Source organism: Rhineura floridana, chromosome 10 (assembly GCF_030035675.1).
Source record: "Rhineura floridana isolate rRhiFlo1 chromosome 10, rRhiFlo1.hap2, whole genome shotgun sequence".
Taxonomy (NCBI): domain Eukaryota; kingdom Metazoa; phylum Chordata; class Lepidosauria; order Squamata; family Rhineuridae; genus Rhineura; species Rhineura floridana.
The window spans coordinates 25781550-25806739 of NC_084489.1; the positions used below are offsets into that span (position 1 = coordinate 25781550).

General features: G+C 41.4%; 2 protein-coding genes and 1 long non-coding RNA gene across 5 annotated transcripts in view; 1 reads left to right on the forward strand and 2 right to left on the reverse strand.

The window, feature by feature from the left end:
- The window catches only part of CMTM7 (CKLF like MARVEL transmembrane domain containing 7), a 22931-nt gene extending 12894 nt beyond the window's left edge, over nucleotides 1-10037 (reverse strand). Inside the window, exons 1-3 of one of the 3 annotated variants that reach the window (XM_061587233.1) lie at nucleotides 9591-9677; nucleotides 4451-4730; nucleotides 3596-3769 (exon numbers count right to left, since the gene is read on the reverse strand). In XM_061587233.1, the coding sequence (XP_061443217.1) occupies nucleotides 3596-3769; nucleotides 4451-4528 (252 nt within the window). In that variant the 5' untranslated portion in view covers nucleotides 4529-4730; nucleotides 9591-9677. Of the gene's footprint in view, nucleotides 1-3595; nucleotides 3770-4450; nucleotides 4731-9590 lie in introns of all 3 variants that reach the window. The other 2 variants (XM_061587234.1, XM_061587232.1) reach the window with 2 other exon arrangements.
- LOC133365404 (uncharacterized) lies at nucleotides 9102-22960 on the forward strand. The gene is made up of 3 exons (XR_009758203.1): nucleotides 9102-10031; nucleotides 16126-16217; nucleotides 22806-22960. It is a non-coding gene; the product is annotated as an uncharacterized LOC133365404 (long non-coding RNA).
- CMTM8 (CKLF like MARVEL transmembrane domain containing 8) overlaps nucleotides 15446-25190 on the reverse strand; it is a 45206-nt gene continuing 35461 nt past the window's right edge. Inside the window, exons 2-4 of the mRNA XM_061587231.1 lie at nucleotides 22480-22653; nucleotides 18082-18198; nucleotides 15446-15550 (exon numbers count right to left, since the gene is read on the reverse strand). Coding sequence (XP_061443215.1) covers nucleotides 15467-15550; nucleotides 18082-18198; nucleotides 22480-22653 — 375 coding nt within the window. The 3' untranslated portion in view covers nucleotides 15446-15466. The remainder of the gene's footprint in view (nucleotides 15551-18081; nucleotides 18199-22479; nucleotides 22654-25190) is intronic.

Below are 25190 nucleotides of genomic sequence, written 5' to 3' on the forward strand. Positions count from 1 at the left end.
GAATTGCCCTGTATCCTTCTTTTCAAAGTGGCCAATCTGATGCCTCTGAAAGATGTTAGATCTGCACAAATGAGCACATTTTCTCATAGAACCATGTACACTATCCTGAGCAACTTGCATGAATGGCAAGGTAACAATGGAATAAATTTATTTTATTTATTATATAACAAAATTTATATACTGCTTGAAGGTAAAGACCTCTAAGCAGTTTATAAAAATTGTTAAAATTATCAGTAAAACAGTTAAAACCAAGTAATTAACATATTTAAAACAATTAAAACAGCTATTAACTAAAAAAATTAAAACAGATCCACATCTAGGTGTCTGGAAAGGCTTGCCAAAACAGAATAGCTTTAAGCAGGTGCGAAAAGGAATTAAGGAAAAGCACCTGCCTGATGTCAGTAGGCAGGGAGTTCCAAAGAATAAGCGCTGCCATAGTAAATAAATGATTTCTTAGAAGCGTTGAACGAGTATTATGTGTCACCTGTAACACTGCCTGTACCACAAAGCAAAGTGCTCAAGTGGCCACATATGGGGTAAGGCAGTCCCGCAAGTAAACTGGTCCCAAGCGGTTAAGGACTCTATGTACTAGTAGTAACACCTTGAACTTAGTCTGGTAACAAATTGGCAACCAGTACAGATCTCTGAGCAGAGGTGTTATATGCTGACATGGTCTCACCTGTCAGTAATCTGTCAGCAAGTCAGTATTCTGCACTAATTTAAGTTTCCAGACCAAGTGCAAGTGAAGTCCCACACACAGTGCACTGCAGTAATCAAGTCCTGAAGTCATCAATGCCTGAACTACTGTGGCCAAGTTCTCCCAGCTGAGGAATGGTCATAGTTGTCTCACCAAGTGCAACTGATAAAAGGCACTTCTAGCCATTAAGACTACCTGGGCCTCTAGTGACAAAGCTGGATCCAGAAGCATCCCCAGATTACATACCTACTCTTTCAGAGGGAGTCCTACCCCATTCAAGGCAGGCAATCGACCAATTTCTCAGACACAGGAACCACTCAACGACAGTGCCTCCCATCCTTCCAGAATTCAAGCTCAGTTTATTTTCCTTCATCCATCCCACCACTGTGTTCAGACACTGGTCAAGACCCAGCATACTGATGACACCTTGCTCCACAACTTCTAATGCCTACTCCTACTGGCATCATATAGATATTAAATAGCATTGGGGATAAGAGGATGCCCTGCATCACCCCATAGCACAACTGCCAGGGGGCCAAAAAACAACCACCCAATGCTACTCTTTGGATTCGGTCCTGTAGATAGGACTGGAACTACTGTAACACGGTGCCCTCAATTCCCATTCCACAGAGCCAGTCCAGGGGGATACTGTGGTCAATGGTATTGAACGCCAGAGACAGACCGAGAATCAGGAGCAAGGTCGCACTCCCCTTGTTCTGCTCTCTACAGAGGTCATCCATCAGGGCAATCAAGACGGACTCAGTCCCATGCCCAGGCCTAAACCCAGATTCGAAATGATCTAGATAATCCGTGTTATCCAAAAATGCCTACAGCTGCCCCACCCCTATTCTCTCCATCACCTTCCCCAAGCAAGGGGTATTTGTGACTGGTTGATAGTTATTCCAATACAAGAGGTCCAGGGCCAGATTCTTTAGGTGTGTCCTCACCACTGCCTCTTTCAAGGCCACAGGGATGACCCGCTCCTCCAATGAAGCATTAACCATAGTCTGGACCCAACCAGTCAAACCCCTCTGCTAGAGGGGTTAATAAGCTAGGAGGGACAGAGGTTAAGAAGGTACATTGTTGGATGTGTAGTTGCCAGCACCTTGTCCATATCAGCTGACTGAATAGGCTGAAACTGATCCCACAACGCAACACCAACTCCAGAATTGGGTACTTTATCTGAAACTGCAACAACAGCAGAGTCAAGGTTACTCCAAAGTCAAGCGACGTTATCCTCAAACTGAGTAGCCAGTTGGTCATAGAGGGTCCTCAAATGCTCCAGAGGCCCCTCCCCCACAGCGGGAGTCAGTAACCTTCAAACTGTTTGAAATAACTCAGCTGGCTGGTTACTAGAGGATGCAATGCAAGGTGCGAAGTGAGCCTTCTTCATAGCCTGCACTGCCACATGGTAGGCATAATTGTGTGCACCAACCAGTGTTTGGTTGGCTTCGGAATGAGACTTGTGCTACTTGTGCTCTAGTCCTTGCTCATAGCCTGAAGCTCCCCAGAATACAAAGGAGCCACAATGCTGGAGAGCATGCTCAAGATCATATTAACCGCCTGTTTCATCTCCCCCCAAAAAAGTACAGTTGAAATATGAATTAGTGTAGAAATAGCACACAGTGCAGCTCTTAAGAGATAGTGCTAATAAAAGGCATATAGAGAACCACATGTTTGAATGCTATTGTGGAAAGTTAGCCTGCCATCGAGATGGGCTTAGCTTTCTCCTCAACATGCTATTTTTTGATATTCAAAAGGGAGGCATTTTAAGACAGATAAGCATTTTAATGTCATAACCTCCACTTGGTTTCTGAAGTTGTGCCTGGAGGTTTGTTTCAGAAACATACATACTACAAAGTTCAGCTGTAAGTAGCATGGGACTTTACAGTACAATAGAGAAGACATCAGCTGATGTCACAATATTACTAATTTCTCTCTCTTTTTTTCTAGACAGTCCCAAAGTGTGTGAGATGTTTTATTCTCCTGGCTACTAATTTGAGTGCTCTTAATACACTCCCCCCCCCACTGTGCCATAAAGATTCTATAACAAATTTGCTTTTTATCTGTGATTTCACAAGGGAGAGGGTGTGGAACACTTGGCTCTTGTCACTGAAGAGCAAATGGGAGAGATGGGCTAGGTTCACCTGCCTAGTGGATGCTGAGCAATGGTTGCAGCAGGAAAGGTTGGGCTAAATTAGGAGGTGGAAATGCCACCATCATGCTTCTACACTATAGTCTGCAACAATGTACACAAACTGATTGATTCAGTTTATGCCACCTTTCTACAGCATGCTGTGCCCAAAGTGGCTCGCAACGAACATTCAAAATATCAAAATACAAAGTACTGGGTGTGTGGAGACAAGCAAGCCAACAATAAATTCAAAGAAGACAAAAATCAACAATTTTTGTTGATGTAGAATAAATCATATTAGAAACTGATAGCTAAATTGGATCACCATGGCAGTCAAGCAGCTCAGCCAACACACATGTATCTGCTCCAGCTACAAATGCAGATTGCAGAGTACATCACATTTCAAAGCCCTGGTGCAGTCTGGAGTCATGGGAATCCTGCCAATCCAGAAGTTCCCAAGAAAGGACCTGCAAGTGGGGGCGGGGGGGGAGGAGAAGAAGGAACCCAGAGGTTCCTATTTATCTCTTTCTTACTGTGGACATGTATAACTGAGAGCTGATCACTCAGATTTAATTTTATATACATTTGGACTTGGCCTAGCTCTTACTATCACATTTCATGGTCTTTTCACCCCACAGTTTTACTAATTTTTTTAAAAAAGAAGTTTTGTTAGTTTTTACAAGTGCCATGGTGCAATTTATTAAAACCAGTTAGCCCTCTGGAAATTAGAAACAAAAGTTATTTTAATTATGACAGGAACTTACTGCAAGTGGCCAGTTGATGCAGGCCAGCATTCGGTAAATTCTGAAGATGTAGACAATGTAGAAAATTAGAATCATAACTAAGTCATACATGGAGATAATTTCAAAGTAGGTGTATGTACTGTGATCTATCCACCGTGAAGATCTTATGCAGATGAATCCAATCAGCAGCAATAACTGAAAGGCAAAAGGGTGATTGGTTGAGAATGCAAGAAAAACTAAGTTCTGACTTCAATAAAATGCTCAGAATTAAAATAGCATTTTTGAAGAGTTGAACAGATGAAAACAATTCCAGCTAAAAGTATGAAACTCAAAGTTTAGATAACAAAACTATATAGGAGGGGGGAATACATTGGCACAAACATACGACAAGCAAGTCAGTTGTGCTCCCCAGCACCTGGTTTTCAGAGACACATTGCCTCCAACACTGGAGGTAGCACAGATCACTAGTACTCACTGAGAGCCATACCCTCCATGAATTTGTCTAAACCTTTTCTAAAGCCATCCAGTTTGGTGGCAATGCTACGTCTTGTGGTAGCAAACTCCATAGTTTAACTATGTGCTGTATGAAGAAGTACTTTTCCTCTGCTCTGAATTCCCCACCATTTAGCTTCACTGGATGATTCCTGGTTGTGCACTCCCAGGTAAATGTGTACCGAGTTGTAGCCTGAGATAATTAATGCCAAAGAGAAAATGTTTAAGATGTGTTCATATGCCCACACTGACAGAGCAGAACAGAATAAGAACTGCAAAAATCCAAAGTTATTGTGCGAAGAAAAACAATAAATAAATAAATTTACTGAGCAGATATAGTAAAGAAAAACACAGAAAATTAAATTGGACAGTGCAGCAATATACCTTTGCATGTTTTTTTTTAAAATAGCAAACAATTACATGCATGGCATCCTGAATTTTGATACATGTAATTTGATACATATCGTTCAGCCAAACATTTCACATGTGACTTAAATAATATGAAGCCATGGAAAAGTCCACCGTCCCATTGCTAGAATCTCCAAAACTTTTACAGAAGCTGTTAAAACACCCATTCAGCCTTCTGTGATGATATTCACAACACTGATGATGCTGAAGTTGGTTCCTAGTTCCCAGTTCCTTATTTGCTTGAAAGTTCAAAACGCTAAAAAAAGAAGAAAAGTTGACAGCTACAGCAACTTCAAGCCAAAATTAACATGTCTCTGAACCCCAACATATACATTGGGGTACCCTGTATGATATATCACTGTGATCAGAGGACTCTCCCCGTCAATAGTAATAATAAATTTATGCAATCAAAGTCATCAGGCTTCTGATACTATCATAAATACATAATGATGTCATAAAATCATAAAAAATAAGTAGCTGGGGGTGCCCACCCCAAAATCTGCTCTGGGCCAGGACAAATCATATACCCCAGGAAAGGGGAGGGTGTCCTCTATGAGATGCCACTGTGTCCTGTCTGGCCCAGAGCTTCTGCTACGCGCAGGGCACGGAGAAGGGCATCTATGCAAAACCAAAGCAGAGAAAAACGTGCTGGAAAAAATAAGGAACTGGGGGTGCCCACCCTAAAATCTGCTCTGGGCCAGGACAAATCATATACCCCAGGAAAGGGGAGGGTGTCCTCTATGAGATGCCACTGCCTCCCGCCTAGCCCAGAGCTTCTGCTACGCGCAGGGCATGGAGGAGGGCATCTATGCAAAACCAAAGCAGAGAAAAATGTGCAGGAAAAATAAGGAACTGGGGGTGCCCATCCCAAAATCTGCTCTGGGCCAGGACAAATCATATACTCCAGGAAAGGGGAGGGTGTCCTCTACGAGATGCCACTGTGTCCCGCCTGGCCCAGAACTTTTGCTAGGCGCAGGGCACAGATGAGGGCATTACACAAAACCAAAGCAGAGAAAAACATGTGCAATACTTTCTCTAGCTTGTACTGTTCATTTGCAAGTTTAGAGGAACTAGTTGACAGTAAAACACCTCAGTTTCCAGTCTGTGTTTTAAACAGGAAACACACTTTTGAGTCTTCCTGTTATAACTCAGACGAATGTGCTGTCTATCATAGAAGTTCACTAATGTTTACAATGCTACCCAAATTATTGCAAATCTTTCAATATTTATAAATTCCTTCTTTTTTAAAAAAAAAAAACCCTACTGAATTTGTTTTACATTTTGAGCACAACAAGAAAAACCTTGAGCAGCTTAAACAGGTACAGAGGTACACCTCACATGGGAAAAGATTATTGCAAAAATGTTGTCTCTCTTGAGTGATGATTTTTAATGCAATTGCTGTTAAAACAATCCTTCAAAACAAAAGACAAATTGCTTTAGCCTCAATGTGCATAAAATAAAAAAAATAAAATAATAATAATTTAATTTTTGTGTCGCCTATCTGGCCGAAGTCACTCTAGGCGACAAATTGCATAACAAATACAAAACAAAGGTAGGCTGGGTTTCAAAGGTGCCCTAGTGAAAATACTTTTCCACTCATCAAAGAGTCCGTTTCCTATTTAAAAGAAGAGCAGTTTGAGAAGAGTCACTCCAGAGAAGTGCTTCTGTTTCCACATGCTCTTGTGTAAGAACTTGCATATGCATTCTCTCAAGACCTTTTAATGGCCCACTAAAAGGTTATATGCTACAGCCTCTATTTTTCTTACTCTCCGTTTCTCATACTATCAACCTATGCCATCCTTGTAAATTGTGCTGCTGCACCGCAAGTAGTCTTTTGTTAGCTCTTACCGATGAGTTCAACTGAACAGTACTAACATAGTTTCTCCTGCTAATGGTTCTTGAAATCTAAACCAGTGTGTGTGGAAAACCTCAGTAGGCAAGGAAAAAAAGCCAATTTGATCCCTGCTATCATCTAGGAATAAAAACTATGTTTTCAACCAAACAAGAGAAAGGCACATTTGTTCTTTATGTGACTGCTCCATTCAGGTATAAAAAGTGGGGGATGGGTTGGGTCTGAAGGAGCATGAGTGAGAAGGGATGAACCCTCTTCTTCCTCCTTGCCTTACCTCCCTGGTGTCCTGTTATCAGAAGTCAGATCAACTGGGAGGAAAATTACCAGAAGTGACAAGAGCACAGAGACAGTAGGGAAAGTATGCTGGACTAGATGAACCTTTGGTAGGATCCAGAAGGATTCTTCTTACAGGGAAGAGGGAGCTCAGCTCCCTTTTTGATGCTAAAATTAGAATGGGGCAAATGTTTGAATAAACTAATATGGCTGCTCTGTTGCATCAAGCGTGACCCTAATTAATTTCAGAATATGCTGTAAATGCAACAAACGTGCTTGCAAAGGCTTTCTATTGAGCATATCCTCATAAGCAAATTTGGATTTACCTCGGTCTAACATCTAAAATGGCCCAGTGAGAGAATTGCCTATTCTTACCATCTGTCCAGGAGCCAGCAGACAAACACTTACCAAAAAAAGAAGAATGTACCTAACACTAATAACCTAACTGAATAGTACTACTCACTGCTCCTTATTAGACATACTGTATTTTTTTTAAAAAAACACCTTCCACTCCTGTTGGCACAAAATAGTTATTTACACTAATTTTCTATAATGATGTCTGTCTTCTTGTGAACAGCTTTGCCAGGCAAAAGTACCATTGGAAAACTAAGCAAGAGGGGACTGATCGCAGAACGTGCAAATCCCCTCCTCCACATTTCCAAATAATATTCTTGACTATTTAACAAATGATGTATTTCCTACATGGAAAGCACTTTCACATAGGAAAACGCAAGTAGAAAGCCGTTCAAGTGTGATAGCCCTACATATGTCCCAAGTTACTTCATTTATCAAACAGTTAAGGCATACTGGTAAGTCGCAGCCATTTGTAGTTTTCCAGGGCATCTAAACAGAAATATGACTGCTTTTCACAAGGGCTGTAACACTTTTTGGGATGGGTTGGTTTTTGATTAAGTCTCTCTCTGATTGTTTAGTTTGATTATTGGATTTTATTGGTGTTGATTTATCTGTATTTTTTATTGTTGGTTTACAAATCACTTTGAGCAACTAGAGAAGCAGCTTATAAATATTTTAATTAATTAAGCATGAGCTAAAGGGGTGGAGCAGACTGAGAGTTGTATCCAACATACTCAAAGCAGACCCATTGAAATTAATGGACATTACTAAGTTATGTCTATTAATTTTAGTGAATCTGCTCCAACCAGAATTTAGTTGGATAAAACCCTAAATTTTGACTTTTAAGTCCTAGGATCATATTCTCACTCATCATGAAATTCATTGACAAACCATGGACCGATTGCCAGTTCCCAGGTTCAACTTGTCACACCTGATGAATTGAGAAAAATAGAACAACCTGTATAAGCTGCCACAATTTGCTTCTTGGAGAAAGGGTGGATATAAATATGTTCTGTTTAGGAAAACGGTAAGGTGAAGCAACGTCAAGCAGTAGTAACCTCATCCTTAACAAGAAAGAATTAGCCAATGTCTAAGGCAGGGGTGGGGACTCTCCCCAGGCCATGCCACCTTCCCACGTCACATGCCTCACTGGCCTTGTTTTGCACCCTCCTTGAGTGTTTTTGCCTGGCCAGAATGTGTCTTTGAACTATGACAACGTCTCTTGCTTGCCTGGACAGAAGACTGTGTACAAATGTACAGAATCCTCTGGCTTTTGTATTGCTGGAATGTAGCTTAGTGCACAGGAATACCCCGCTATATGGACCTTCACTTTACGGACACTCGCGAGTATGGACATATTTACAGTAGCACCATTCCCGTTTACGTACGCTCGCTTCACAAGAACGGACACTTAACAGCATGACGCCACCGCCCGATCAGTTTCCAACTATAACCTTTTTCTTAAAGTAAGGCCTACTGTGTTTATTTTAGTTATAAATGCATTATTTACATCAGTTATGCCTGTATATGACGATTGCAGTGCAGTATATGCATTGATAAGTGGAAAAAGGTACTGCTTCACTTTAAGTACATTTTCGGTTTACGTATTTGCTCTGGACCCATTGCGTACGTTAATGCAGAGTATTCCTGTACAAAGGAAATAATCATATCCATGACACTGGCCATTTTTACCTCTTGCCACTGCTGTGCTGCTCTTGGAAGGTTGCCCACAAGGGAATGTGGTCCTTAGGTTGGGGGGAAAAAAAGGTTCCTCATCTCCTGGTCTTGTGTGAAAGAGAGAGATGCTGCCTTTGTGCTCATTGCCTTGCCCTTCCCTGCTTAGGGGCCCTTCCCTGCTTAGAGGCCTCCTTAGACTATTCGTAGGGAGAGAAAGGCAGCAGATGTGGAGGCAGGTCCATCAGGGCAAATAGGACACTGCCCCCCAGTCTGCCCAGGCTCAGCTACCCCTCACCGATCTGCCTTCTTTGCTTACAACCAGTTAAGGGGTGGGCTCTGCCTCTCATTGGCTCTGGTTCCCTCCACTGTTGGGTCTCCCTGCCTGCTGCCCTACCAACCCCAATGGTTCACGAGCCACTACTGTGAAAGGCACCCCACATATTAGTTTATTTATTACGTGAATGCCAAACCTGCCTTTCACGGCACAAGGCGATTTACAGAGCAAAGTTGAAAAGCACGGAAAAGCAGTTAATCAGAATTTCAACCACCATCAATTTTAAAAGCAGCAGCAGCAACAGCTCAACTTCCCCCACTCCCCAGCACAAGCACGTTAACCAAAGCCGGAGGGAATCACACCACCAACAGCCTCTTGTCCTTAACAGGACTTCGCGTGTTCAGCGGGGGAACGTGGCGCCAGTTAATTCCTGGAGAGGAAAGGGCTTGTGGCAATAACACGTGCAGCACTTTGCCTACGACAGCAGCGAGCAAGTGAGCAGCGCCAGATTTAGGAAACTTGCAAACGCAAAATCCTTCTCGCTTGAGTTAGACGGCGTAGCAAAGAATTTAGAAACCAGGCGGGGAAACTTGAGGGAAGGAGTGAGTGAGAGAAGGACCCGCTGCTGCTGCTGCCTCGGCCACTACACGTCTCTCTTGACCCCGCCGACCCCGCCTTGCCCTTACCATTTGGGCCACTTTCAGCATGGCTGAGTAAGAGCCCGCGTAGCCTCTATCCAGCAACCCGGAGTCCGACCCGAAAGCAGAAGACGGTGCGGAGGCGCTCCCGCTGCTGGCGTCGGTGCGGATCACCCGCACCCCGTGAGACATCTCGCTGGCGCTTTTCTGGCCGAGGAGACGGGGCGAGCCCCTCTCCCTTTTTAGCCCGCTTTCGCTCGCGTTCGTCTTCCTCCTGAGCACTGCCGCGACCCCTTCGTAGCTCCGGAGGCGGGACAAGGCGGGGCCGGCCGATGGCTGCCTGGCTGCAGTGCCTCTATGCACAGCTGGAGCGAGGGGGAGGTCGCGAAAGCCTCCTCCAGGCAGCCTGAAGGGAACCTGTGGCGCGTCCAAAGGAGGAAGGTAGAACGGCAGCGAGGCCTCCCTGATACAGGGGCTATTTCCTGTGAGGTGCGTGACAAGGCCCTCAGTAGGACAGAGTTTCAGGGTTCGGGTAAAGCAGGAAGGAGGCGGCTGCTGTAAAGGGAAGAGACAGAAAAAGTCATCTCCCAGATTAAGGACTGAGTTAATTAAATTTGAGGACCGGACCGGGAGATGGGGAAAGAGTTTAACATAAGGCTATTGAGAACATTTATTTCCATAAACTCGTCTGAAATAGGGTGACAAACTATAATTTTCCATTACTGAGGGAAATACTTCATAGAAAACGTCTTCCATAATACATAGGGCGTCTGGTGGGATTTTGGAAATTGATTTCTTAGATTTATACCCTGTTTTTCAGGTCTCTCACTAGTTTAGCCTTCTACTTAATATAATACAAATCAAGTTTATTATCTGCAGATATAAACGATGGTTTTCCATTTTGTGCTTCTATCTTGCTCTCTGAAGGTTAAGATCTAATTAAAGAAAGTCCAGAGGTTAAGAAGTTCTCAATTGTGAATAAAATATGCTAAGAGGAAGGTTCCAGGACAAACAAACCCTTCCAAATTTAGTTCCTGCTGTTGATACAAAGATAACATGATAGTTGAACCTTTTATCTTCTCCTAACAACACCTTGTGTTGCTCAATTGTTTCATTCAACATTTTTATTCATAACCACTAACCTACCCCAATAAAGCATATAACGGAGGCAAGTAATAATATAGAAGACAATCTGGAGATGTCAGCTTTTATCCTGTTCTAGAGAGGTAGCCATGTTAATGTGTTACAGCAAAATCAGCGAGGAGTCTTGTGGCACCTTGAAAACTAACACATTTTTTAATGGCATAAGCTTTCATGGACTCGAGTCCACTTATACTTCACCACACAATTAACTTCCAGAATTTGATGTAAGAGCCAATTTAGATGGGCTCAAAATGTAATCAGGGATCTTACACCAAGTCAGACCACTGGCCCATCTAGCCCAGTACTGTCAACAATGATGGGTAGCGCCTCTGCAGGACTTCAGTCACAGATCTTTCCCAGCCATAGCTGGATATGCTGCGAATTGAACTTGTAAATGTTTCCATGGAAAGCATGGGCTCTGTCACTGAAATAAAATGCATGGATCCATCGTTGGCTGTTAGGCAGGAGAGAAGCAGGACCTCCAAGGCAGAGCGCTCTTCACTCTTCATGGAAGACCTGTCTTCAGTTACCAGAAGTATGAGGTGTGGTGCAGGTATTGGTGAGGAAAGGAATTTCATATTCCAGGGGTGGGGAACTGGATCTGGCCTGTGGGCTGGATCCAGGCCAACTGTCAACGTTCAAAGGGATTTGCTGTAACCACTGATCAGTGGTTACAGTGAGTTCCTTTGAACTCTTGTTTGAATCCAAACTGCACTTGTAAAATAACTTCAAAAGGGCTTGCTGAAACAGTAATTCTCCTCAGCTGCACTAGTACAGCTGACCCAGAGGGGCTTACTGTCCGCACTGACTGACATTGTGAGGAAGCCCCACTTGCAAAGAAACAGTCAGGAATTCACTTTAAGCACCCAATTGTTCTTTTGTGGCCATGTCCACACCTGGCACCACATATGATGGTCCCAGGCTATGGTCTGAAGGCACGAGGTCAGCACCCTGCTGAAGCTAAGCAGGGTCAGATCTGGTCAGTGCCTGGATGGGACACCACCTGGGAACCATATGTAAGCCACCTTGGGTTTCTATCATGAAAAGAAAGGCGGGATATAAATTAATAAATAAATAATAAATAAATAGGGGGGAAACAGCCGCATGGGCCACATTGGGACCCATGCTGAACTTAATGAGACCTGCAGGATGGTTTCCCTCCCCTGCCATATTCCCAGGTATGTTCTTCCTTAGCCTTATTATGGTGTGAAATCTTGCCCTTTGCAACAGGCTTAACGTCTGAGTGACATAGCTCAAATTTAATCTAAGAATGCAGGAAATAACACTCAGAGTGACCCCACTCAAAGTCAAAATCACATGCTTTTGAGCTTCCCTCCCAGGCAGTAAATACCAGATAAAATGAATTGGCAATAACTATTGCTTGAACTCTTCTCCTGCACACCTGAAATTTGAGCTTCCTCCCCATTACACAGGTGATTTGAGGAGAAATGCATAATACTTACTGGCCTCTATTGGTGTGGTGACATTACTAGTCACTGTTGCCCCAGCCTGGTGCAGAATTTGTCCAATTTATTGGTGTCTTTCATTTCAGTGTCTAGACAGCTCTATGTGTTTGTGTGTGTATAATTTTTTTAATCTCCCAAGTGCTCAGGACTAGTGTACACGGTCTTAGCATCTTAGCTTTGCCCCATACGCTGCCCCCAACAGATTGCCCCACAGGAATGAAACCTTTGACAGGAAAAAGATTCTCCAGATCTGATTTAAAGAGCTATAGTAGATTAATATATGAAATGCTGCTTCAATTAGCATTCCGCCATTTTAAAATTAGAAAATAAAATAAAGAACATCACAACAATTTTTAAAAAGTGTCCATTTTAATGTACATTGAAATGGTTACAGGGAACACAAATCCAATACTCTATAAAATATGCACTGGAGAAGATCATGGTACCACACAGGTTGGAAATGGGTTTACTTTTTTAAAAAATTGGCTTGCTAATCTTAACAGACAGATGGAAATATTAGAAAGAAATTATAATCATCTCCAACATATATTCTGCTACAATATCATAGCACCAATATCACCATTACAAATTCATAATCAAGGAAGACCTTGTTCGTTAGCAATTACACAAGAATGTGTCTGAAAGATGATTGTACTGTATGTGCAAAAATGTGAACTTCCTGAGGGTTTTGTCTGTTTCTTCTATATAGCCACCCAAGACCAGGGGCATCACTACCGGGGTGCGGAGGGTGCAGACCGCACCCGGGTGACACCCTGAGGGGGGTGACACCCAGAGCCGCCCTGCCCCACGCCATTGGCCAGCAAAGGAGCCGAGAAGCGCTCCAGGTCGGTGCAGCCAACTCCTCCTCGGAGGCGGGCGGGCGAGACCGACAGCAGGCGCCCGCTCGCTGGCGGTGAAGCCGGGACGGGCCTTCCACCACCAGCCTGGAGCATGTGGTGAGTGTGTGTGCGTGCGCACACACGCAAGACCAGCCACCCCCGTCCATGCCCTGGGAGGGCGCGTGCCAGAGGTCCGCACCCTCCCCCCGCACTCCCGCTAGTGATGCCACTACCCAAGACTAGCCAGTTACTAGAAAGTAATTTCTTTAAAGCTGCAATCCTATATATATGAACCTGGGAGGAAGTCCCATGAACTCAGTGAGGCTTACTTCCAAGTAGACATACGATTGTGCAGTAAATCAACTTTCTTTCTGCTGTTCCTAAAAACTCAGCATTTACCAGCAATGAAAGCTGATTAGCCTACCCACATTAGTTTGAAAAAGGATTCACTCCAATTTGAGATCTTGTAGATCTTCTGTTTCTAGTCCTTTTCATTCATGGGATTACACTGTAGCAGTTTCAGAAGAGTATATTAACTTTGACCTTTGGCAGCGTTAGGTAGTTCAGCTGTGTAAGTAATAGCAGGATTGTGTTTTGTTACAATAACCAAAGACTGGATATTTTCTTCCAGGCCAATTTAGATATATTAAAATGCTCCAAGGAGACTCTCATGCAGATCTCTAAATCTTCAGGACTGTGTACAACAGCTTTTAAACAGGAGAGTTTCCTCAAATATAGGAATATAATATGTATAAAAGTATGATAAAACTATCATCATCTGTATCGAATCAGTTATTCCTGACAGCATGACACTTTGTTCATAAGTTTCTAAAGCTGCAGTCCCATGCATACTTTTTAAAATGTATTTAAAATGTTTATATACCCCTCAATAATTTGCATTTCAAAGTGGTGTACATAAAAACAAGCCACTTGATTGGGAGTAAGTTGTATAAACAAAGTGGGACCTATTTTGGAGTAAATATATAGAATTAGGCTGTAACAGTTATATTTACAGAGTAAAAAAATAAAAGGAGGTGCACTATAAATTATTGTTACAACAAAATATATACACTACCTACTGAAACATATTAGTTGGTATAAAAGCTTCTACTCATAATACTTTTTAACCAGATAGAGGATGCAACACACATTTAAAATAAGTTCCTGTTTTTCAAAGCAATCCAAATTGCTTACTGCCACCAGAGTTCTGCAGAGCGGTGGAGCTATCACCACAGCCCATCCATTCACTGCAGAAGGGGTGGAAGGGGAGGGGAGTCTGATAGGGCCTTAGGCTGGCACAGCAATCAGCCCTGTATCAAACCCAATGCTGGATCATCTCTGCCCTCAGAATGCTTCATCCTGGAGTTTTCTGCTGGTGGGGATACCACTAGCAGGCCTTCCAGCTGCACATTTGGCAGGCAGAAAGGAGAGGCCTGTGCTGGTGAAGTGGCACAAGCATCTTTGGCAACAGCCAGCAGGAGTGCAGCTGAGCCAGAAGAAGCAAGTGGAGGAATGTCTTTGCTCAATCCAAATCCCCTACAGCCCAGCATAAGGGCCTTGATTACTTATAACACATTGTCCATCAAATCTAACCAAAGTTTCTTTCTTATATTTACTTGAAAGTAAGCCCCATCAAACTCATTGATTGGTTCCAATGTCACACTAAATCACAGTTTAGTGTAATGTGCACAAGCTGCAGTGGGCACTGGGTCAGACTCCCCTTGGCTTCATGTTCTCCCCTCTGCTACTGCATGGCCAAGAGGACAACTTCAGAAGTTTTTACTTAGTTTCCCTTAAATACTGCTTGCCATTGCACCTGAGTTGGGGGTCATGGTTCAGGACAACTGTGGTTTGTTTGAACAGGACAGCTTCATAACCCATTGTTTAAAGTTGGCTTGTTTTGAAGTTTACTATAGTTAGTGTTATACTGTGAACCCTAGTTCAGATGCAATAAGCGATAATTAAAGAAAAGTTAACATCTTCTGAAGTCCTGCCCACACAGGAGGAGGGAGAGTGCATGAGTGTAGTTCTTGAACATCCCTCTGATCTTGATTCAGCGTAACATTCTAACATGACAATTGACTCCGTTCAAGTGTCATAGTCCTACCATGGTTCACTCATCGGGAACATGCTATGGGCGTCCAAGCTTTCTTCTCACCATCTCTCATGCTGACCAATTCTCTCCTCAGTTTCTTGGTTCGTAGTAACGTGTGATTTGGATGTAACAGGAAACTATGGTTACCACAAATCAGGAAGTAGGAGATGGAACTGACCTGTATGAGAAAGGGTTAGGAAGGAGCATACAAGTCCACACAGTGTTCCTGACAGCCAAACATGGTTTGGACATAATAATAGAAATGAGATATTAAGAGTCACTTGAGTAAAAATGCATTGCCTGCAGATTAAAAAATCCTATTACAAAAATTAAAAAACACATATTATACCCAAACATCTGTTTTTCAGTTAAAGAAAATATTTATTGCAAGGTCCGTGATCTCCAAGATACAAAACTAAAATAGGCATTTCCACCATAGCAGGAAGTGACAACAAATGCAAAAAACTGTAAAAAAGAAAAAAACAGCTGTTAGAAAACAATAGAAGGCAGACTTATTTGTATTCAAAGATAATTCATGGGGTAAACAACAGGGCTGTGGAGTCGGAGTCATGGAGTCGGAAGCAATTTTGGGTGGAGTGGGTAGAAATGTACCGACTCCAGCTTCAAAATAAATTTTGATTGACAATTTTTTAAAAATATAAATTCACAATGTCAAAGAAGCTTTCCATGAAGTCAGCTGTATTTGGACATTTCACCATAACTCAGGATGGAAAACATTTTGTATGACAGTGTATGACACAGGACCCAGATGAAGACAAATGTTGTGATGCCAAGATCAGTGTATATTGAGGCAGCGATAAAAATGGTCCTACAAGAGCTTCCAATTTAAAAAGACATTTACAGCGCTTTCCAGGGCTGTGCAGTCAGAGTCGTGGAGTCAGAAGCAATTCTGGGTGGAGTCAGAGTTGGACAGTAGAAAAATAGAGGAGTTGGAGTTGAAGGTTTGGCGTACCGACTCCACAGCCCTGGTAAACAAAAAAGGTTTTAAAATCATCCCTCATTGTTTCACTGTCCTACAGGACCCTGTCTTGAACGCTGCACCCCTGTTGCAAGGTTCTATTCAGCTTGCCATGTGACGAATTCGTATTGGCTCCAGTGCACTTGCAGAAAAGTAAGAAACATTATCACAACAGCACAATTCCATTTACATTAGAGACAACAGAGGGGGTGTATTTTTTAGTTAAGTAGTTCCCAAGCATATATGTTCATATATTGCTATATCTTGGAAGTTAAGTACTTTGCAAGCTTGAGTCCATGATACCCAGTTCTGCCAAGCATTAATCACACTAAGAATTTTTTATTCAGTGGTTCCATGAAATAAAGTAACTTTAGCAAGAATTGTGTTTACAGACCCACTGCATTCTTAAATCTTGCTAGCTACTCTTTTTTTCCAATGAACATACTCTCCTATTCTGGGACAACCACCGGCCTCTCAACAATCCAAGCACCACATTTATTTATGCAGGAAAATGTGATTATACATGGTAATATGCTTTAATATGAATAGCTGTGCCCCTATGCAAATGCATGTATTGTTTCTATGTAATTCAGATTTACATGTAGTTTAGCATCACTCAATAATGTTTAACGATCTCAGTCTAATGAAACCTTCTGGTTTGTAAACAGACATTAATTCATAGTTTCCCCATTTGGATGTAGTAGGAAATGTGTTGTTTAATAAATCCTTTAAGTTTTAGATTTCAGTGCCCAAGAGATGGGAGCATGCAGGCATAAGGATGAGTTCTGGTCTAGCAAAACATGGTTTATTCAATAGAAATAATTACGTCTGAACTATTGCATTGAAGCTTCCATGGCTCAGTAGATTAGAGAAAACTCAGCAGCAAATAACCATTTTGAAAGTAAAATGTTCCATGTAAAGCAGCACTTTCTTCTTACATAGACAGTATCCCCAGTGATCTTCATTACTGCTATAAAATGGCTACAAATTCTGAGATATTGCTAGGCATTTCTCATGTATCTTCAATTACATAAGGTGATTTTTTTGCATCCATAAGGGCTAGAGGTATGCCTTCTTTTTTTTTTAAAAAAAGAAAAACATTGCTTTTCACGATGCTGAATTCCAAACCCATTACCACAATTCTGTACTTATGCTGTGGCTGAATGAGTTATTTCTTCCATGAGAACTTCAAGATCATAGGTGTGGGGGAAAGGCCAGTCTGACTGGGTTCAAGGCACCAGATATCACACTATTCACCAGTACAATAAGAGTGTTAGAATTATACACAAGAGAGACCCATCGAGAGCAATGAAAACTTGCACAACATGCTTTGCATGATTCCACCTTCAAAATAAGCTAGTTTCAGAAGCTCACTCCATGCATAAACATATGGTGATGGGAGCAGGATCACATCTGGTGACCCGCCCCCTGGCTTCTGCACACAAAGCCAAAGCTCTTTGGAGGGGCCCTCACTTATAGATGTACACACATGGAGCACCCATACCATTAGGAAGCCAAACTGCACAGGGTTATTGATTGCACAGAACACCTACACACTTGTGGCCATTTTCAAACTCTCAGTTGTATGTGCAGAAATCAGAGCTAGCAAAGCAACACTGGGGGATGCACCAGCAGACACAGCCCTCCACTCCCATCCCATGAGATTCCTTTACGCATGGAGGAGGTTGCAAAATGGGCCTACAGACAGCTAAATTAAAAAGATACCTATATAAATTTCTTTCTTTTAAAAATTCAGAGATTATTTTTGTATTATATAATCCAATCAAGCTGTTGTGAGCACTTTTCCAAGTGGAAAGGAAGGATAAAAATTTACTTAAATAAATAAAAATAAATCATGCACATGCTGTACCAGCCTCTTTTATCTACAAACATTTAGCTACATTATCCTTTTTTCAACTTGCACCTTTTAAGACCTCATCTTTTTTTTTCTTTTTTCTTGGAACACACAGACAGCTTCCCCTGTGAGTACTATTCACGATTCTACAAATTAACTTACTGAAGAAGCTGCCCAGCTGTTGTAGTTGTGGCTGTCCAGTTCTTTGGTGACTGCACATGCATCTACAATGGCAGCAATGAAGTACAAAAGAAAGGCACTCCCATTAAAACACAGACCCTATATAGAGAGCAAAGAAAGACAAGATTTTTTCCATGTATATTGTTTCATAGATGCGTCTTGTTTAACTGGAAGCCATGTGAATAACAGATTTTCAATACTTTCTCCTGTGACCAGCATCCTAAGCTTCCCCTACTTGCCAGAATTCTCTACTGAAAACTCATCTAGTTTTGTTTATATCTAGCTGAAGTTACTCTGCTTTCACGCCAACTTTTGTCCTGGAGTCTGCCCCAGGAACAGGTAGTGCCGTTTGCATCACATTGATACCACTGGTTAGTGCTCCAGTTCCACATTTTCTTTTGAGAAAGCAAGTCCCTCATTAAGAAAGACTAACTTCTTTGTGATGGTCTTTATAATATCTAAACAGACATCAGAAGGAACACTGTCCACTTCCTCAGGATCAGGTCAGCTGGTTGGAAAGGGCTCCATGTTTTCTGCTTGAAAAGACGAGCTCCTAAACTGTTGGAGGAATTGCAGGGACCAAGATTCCCCTGTTCATATATAGTGTTCTGCCCAAAGGTCCAGCAATTTTGCCTAAAAATGTTTCACAAGGCTGAACTGATTACTAATCAAATTATTGTTTTGGATCCAAAGATTGCTCTTTTGTCAACGTAGATGACACAGAAGCTCAAGACCTTGTCCAAAAAGATCTTATCACTCACCTTCTGACAGCAGCAAGATCGACCATATCTAAATTTTTAAGATCATTAAACACAAATTCAGCAGAAACTTGGTTCGAACAATTATGAGACTTGGTCCTCATGGAGAAATTTGCCAATAAAATACAAGATCGAAGAGACAATATGAAATTAGACAAATATCATGCTCTTCAATTTAGTTTTATTAAATACACTGTGACAAAAGAACATGGATACAGAGCACCAGCATCTCATGCTGACTTAAGGAAAGATTAAATTATCTTCTAAATTAAGGATATTACAATCGGAAATGATTCTTTTAGAAATGATATGCCGTAATCTGTGGGGGAGTGGGGTTCTGTTTATGTTGTGTTTACTTGAAATTCAATAATAAAAAAAAAACTGAAAGGGGGGGGAAGAAGAGTTCCAGGTACAGACTCTACAATCTTTTCCTGAGCAAATCAGCAGGCTGGAGCCCTCCCACCAAGAGTACTAATGAGTACACATCCCAATCTGCTGGTTCACATGGAAGATTAATATGCTTCCAAATGCTTCACATGCTCCAGTTTCTGGGTGTCAGAGAGTAACACAGAAAGTTCTGCACAGTGGAGAGGCAAGGAGAAAGAATGTAACATTCTTCCTCTTGAAAATAATTGTGATATTAACATACATATTTGAGTACATTCTAGAAAATTAAATGTTTAAAGTTTACACTGGCTTCCCCTTTCACTTCAGTGAAAAGGGCAGTTTTACATCGACATCTCTTTCAATGCGTAGAAGTGCCCTCTACTGATTGGATTTCTTAAACTTGCCCAATATAACACAACCATCTCCATTCTTTCTAGGAACCCAAAGCTCCCACTCTCAAGCAGCCTGCCTCTTGTATGGGTTGTGTTTAAATTTGTGAGTCAGTTGTTCATCACTTAAAAGCACTTAAAAGCATGTCAGATATGGAGTGACCCAATTTCCAAAAGGGCTCATCCCTTCTCCCTATCAAACTTTTCAAGAACTCAAGAAAGTTTCTGCAGTTAAAACTGGCTATCAATGGATTAACCTTCCTGCCTCTCCTTGATGCTTGATTTTCTGATGAAATATTGTCAGAGACTAATATCCCATCAGCATATGGATGATGAGCCATCTTCGCCTTTTAAGTGGCTTGAAAATGAGGGCTTTTGAGACAGTTTTTGGGGCTCTGCCTGCCATCCCATTTCTACCAGGCAGCAAGTGATGGGAGGAATGCCTCCCCCAAATTCCAACACTGTACACCAGAAAAGGTGAAAGCTGCTCTTAAAATACTTGGAAGAAACAAATGACCAGGAACAGATGGCATACCAATAGAATTGCTACAATCTACCGAGACTGAATCTGTCCAAATTTTGACAAAAAACTGTCAACAAATATGGAAAACTAAACAATGGCCCACAGACTGGAAGAGTTCAATATACATCCCAATTCCAAAGAAAGGGGATCCAAGGGAATGCAGTAATTATCGAACTATAGCCTTAATATCCCATGTAAGTAAAGTAATGCTCAAGATTTTACAACAAAGGCTCTTACCATATATGGAGCAAGAAATGCCAGACATCCAAGCTGGATTTAGAAAGGGAAGAGGCACCAGAGATTATATTGCAAACATACGTTGGATAATGGAACGGACCAAGGAATTTCAAAAGAAAATCACCCTGAGCTTTATAGATTACAGCAAAGCCTTTGACTGTGTAGATCATGAAAAACTATGGAATGCTTTTAAAGAAATGGGGGTGCCACAGCATCTGATTGTCCTGATGCGCAACCTATACTCTGGACAAGAGGCTACTGTAAGGACAGAATATGGAGAAACCGATTGGTTCCCAATAGAAAAGGGTGTGAGATGGGGTGTATTTTATCACCCTATTTATTTAATCTATATGCAGAACATATTATATGGAAAGCGGGATTGGACCAAGATGAAGGAGGTGTGAAAATTGGAGGAAGAAATATCAATAGTTTAAGATATGCAGATGATACCATACTACTAGCAGAAACCAAAATGATTTAAAACGAATGCTGATGAAAGTTAAAGAGGAAAGCACAAAAGCAGGACTACAGCTGAATGTCAAAAAGACTGAAGTAATGTCAACAGAAGATTTATGCAACTTTACAGTTGACAATGAGGACACTGAACTTGTCAAGGATTATCAATACCTCGGCACAGTCATTAACCAAAATGGGGACAATAGTCAAGAAATCAGAAGAAGGCTAGGACTGGGGAGGGCAGCTGTGAGAGAACTAGAAAAGGTCCTCAAATGCAAAGATGTATCACTGAACACTAAAGTCAGGATCATTCAGACCACGGTATTCCTGATCTCTATGTACGGATGTGAAAGTTGGACAGTGAAAAAAGCAGATAAGAGAAAAATCAACTCATTTGAAATGTGGTGTTGGGAGGAGAGCTTTGCGCATACCATGGACTGCGAAAAAGACAAATAATTGGGTGTTAGAACAAATTAAACCAGAACTACCATTAGAAGCTAAAATGCTGAAACTGAGGTCATCATACTTTGGACACATAATGAGAAGACATGATTCACTAGAAAAGACTATAACGCTGGGAAAAACAGAAGTGAGTAGAAAAAGAGGAAGGCCAAACAAGGGATGGATTGATTCCATAAAGGAAGCCACAGCCCTGAACTTACAAGATCTGAACAGGGTGGTTCACGATAGATGCTGTTGGAGATCGCTGATTCATAGGGTCGCCATGAGTCATAGTCGACTTGAAGGCACATAACAACAACAACAAACACCAGAACAACCCTCCATTTTAAAAAAGCTCTTTGGGCTTAATTTACTCTGCTTATGTAAGCACTGGCTTCTAATTTGTGGGACGTTATTATTCTTCTGTTTTGTTTTAACTCCTGCTGGTAAATTTTCCATGTAATTTATTTCATGTGTTACTCTGGTAACTTTAAAAAAAAAGGCATTCTTTTAATATATATATATTTTTTGCTAGCTGCTTTGAGCTATTTTTGAAGAAACCCCATGTTCTTTTTAACTGCAACACCGTTCCTTGGTTTCTACTCTTTACCTGATCTTGCCTAACTGGTTGAAAATACTGAATACTGAAAAACAAATATATAAAGGGGATTTTATAGTAAGAGAATTTGAGCATGTATGGGGGCTTGAGCACCTGTAGCAGTGGCCGAAATATTGACTCTTTTTAGTTTTTGAACTTTAAGGAAACAGATGGAGTACAAGGTAGGGAGATTAAAAAGAAAGCCCTACTCGGTTCTGGTTTTTCTGTAACAATGGGCCCTCCACTGGTGTGAATGGGAAACTCTTTCAAGGGTGGAGAGCTTGGCGTGCCCATTGGAATTGCCTAAGGACTGGCATACTTATTTCCACTCTCATTGGAACCATTATTTATTTATTTATTTTATTACATTTATACCCCGCCTTTCTTTTCATGATTGAAACCCAAGGCAGCTTACAAATGGTTCCCAGGCGGTCTCCCATCCAGGCACTGACCAGACCTGACCCTGCTTAGCTTCAGTAGGGAGCTGGCCTTATGTGCCTTCAGACCATAGCCTGGGACTTACAATGGCATTACCTCTTTCTATCCCTATTTTCCCCAATTTCCAACATGGATTAAAGCTGATATACTCACAACAGTGGTCCATGGCACTTGGGGAATCCGAGTATAAGTCATTGTCATGTAGATGATTAAAAAGAAGAGTGTAAGAACCCAGTAAAACACAGCCACAAACATTACCCAGCCAAAGACAGGATACAGGAAATATTCTGTTCCAGCAATCAGTGTCCATACCAGCAACCCTAACACCTGTAAATATACAAATAAAATAGATATTGTTATCCAGATGGAAAACAGTGCATATACATACACAAAATACTACTACTTCTAGAGCATTGAATTATCTTCAGGTCTGGTCATCCCATTCTGCAGTTCTGCACTGTACTTTTACCTGCCTACAGCACAGACATTAGAACAACAATAAACGAAGTTACCGCCACTACAGAGATGCTGCTCAAAATAGTGGCCATTTTGAGAAGAAGTGGAAGAAACTTACCATGACTTGGGGAGACGTCTACTGAGAAGTAAGCTCCACTGTGTTCAATGGGACTTACTCCCAGGTAAGTGTATACTGGATTGCAGCCTTACAATATGTGAAAGTTACAGCTGTGATGGTTGGGGATCACTGCCTCTGAGAGGTTATTTTTATGGGCATTTGTCTGACAAATATTAATATGATGTATGCTTTACTCTGAAAAAGGAAAGAGTGCAACTCTGCTTCTGTAAATGGAAGCTCTTTCCATTTGGGGAGCGACATTGGATGAAACCCCTAAGTCTCCAGAACATCATTACAGCTTCTGAACTGGGTTACTGGAATGGCATAGAAGTCACAGAACATGACAACAAGTAACAGGATACAACTTTTATCCTATTACAATCAATGGAAATCAAAGGTTTTACTTCAGTGCAGTCAGGATTTTGCCATACTGAGGTCTATCCTAAGAGATATTTCTATAGGTAAAGGATTTGTATAAACGTTAGTCCAACAAATTAGTTTCCAAAATGATTTAAATAATATTTCATAGCCATACAAGAGGCAATTTCAGTAGATAGCTGATGTAATCCAAAATAATGAAAATTAGGCAAAATGTATTGCCACCCTGGGCTCCTACTGGGAGAAAGGGCAGGATAGAAATTGAATAAATAAATAAATGTACATCAGGTAAACTGACAGCTCTATAGCAAGACAGGATCGCAAAAGTTTAGAAATTCTTTATAGCAGAGGTTCATAGTCTGTGAGCTTCATTCAAGTGGTCCACGTCATCTCCACATTAAATATTGATGTTACTTTTTAATGGTAATTTTATTGCTTCTTTTACTTCTTGCATTGTATTTTATTGTATTACAATATGAATTCTATGGAATGCAAAAAATATGACAAAAAAGAAGCAATAAAAATACAATTGAAAATAATTCACCAATAGGCAAAAACCCGTGTGGTTTAAGAACGTACCTATAGCCAACAGATATTTCTATCAAACTTTAAAAAGCAGGGAAATTGGGCAGCTATAGTGAATGTACCAGGAGAGCAGGAGACCTGACCTCCTCTGAGATATTGTATTGCCCTACAAATTTGTCAAAATGCAAACACAATTTGGGTTGGTCTTTCATGGTCCAATCCATAGCCTTTTGTGTTTCAAACTGGAGGTTATGCTCTATTTCTATTTTGGGCACATTAACAGTTGAATCTGAAACTGTAGTTTAATGTAAAATCAGACCAATTACAATATGTTGCTACTTAAGCAATGCCTCTAGCTGTTGGAAAAAAAGAATCTTGGCCTGCCCAAGATGCATGTTTTCAGCCTGCTATGCTTAAACTACTCCACTTAAGGAAAGGTGGGCATGGTCAATTAAAAACATAGAGCACACCTAGAATTTTGCTGGAATATATTTCACCTCCCACTGTTTTATCTTGTGCAAACTGAGACACTCCTCATGTCCACTGGAAACTATTCTGCAGAACAGTCAGTGCCATTATTCCACAATTGTTTTTGGAGCTTTTTTTTAGTGTTGCAAAATGTTGCTGTACTTCACATATTCACAGAAGCAAAAGAGAATGATTTACTATAGGAAAGTTCACTAAAATTGCAAAGTAAATCAAACATATTTATAGTGACTATCTGAACTATATCAACTGTTCTAATATAGTTGCTTCTTCGTTGCTAAAACATGATCAGCACAGCACGTCTTGTTTCCGTTATTTGGGCTGATTGCAGGTGTTGCCACTCACCATATGCTCAGAGGCACATGTTCCCAAATTCTTCCAAGCTACACAGGAAGTGGATTGGACAGTGAAAGACCAACCCAAATTGTGTTTGCTTTTTGACAAATTTGTAGGGCAGTACAATATCTCAGAGAGGAGGTCAGGTCTCCTGCTCCCCTGGTGCATTCACTATAGCTGCCCAATTTCCCTGCTTTTTAGAGTTTGATAGAAATATCTGTTGGCTGTAGGTGTGTTCTTAAACCGCAAGGTTTTTTGCCTATTAGTGAATTTATCTGCTTTTTAATCCAGGAGGTAAGAAATGGGATCCTGTGCAAGTCTGCTGAGAATGGATTGATCACTTGCATGCTTAGTGAGTTCAGTGGGATTTACTCCCCTGCAATCATGCTTAGGATAGGTGAAACTGACCACAGGGGATTGGGAGGGGAGGATGGGGAGGGGAGGAGGCAGGAGGGGGAGGAGGAGGGGAGGTTTGATCATTTGCATATTTATTGAGTTCAGTGGGATTTACTCCTGTGCAATCATTCCTATTAGGATAGGTAAAACTGACCATGGGGAGGGAAGC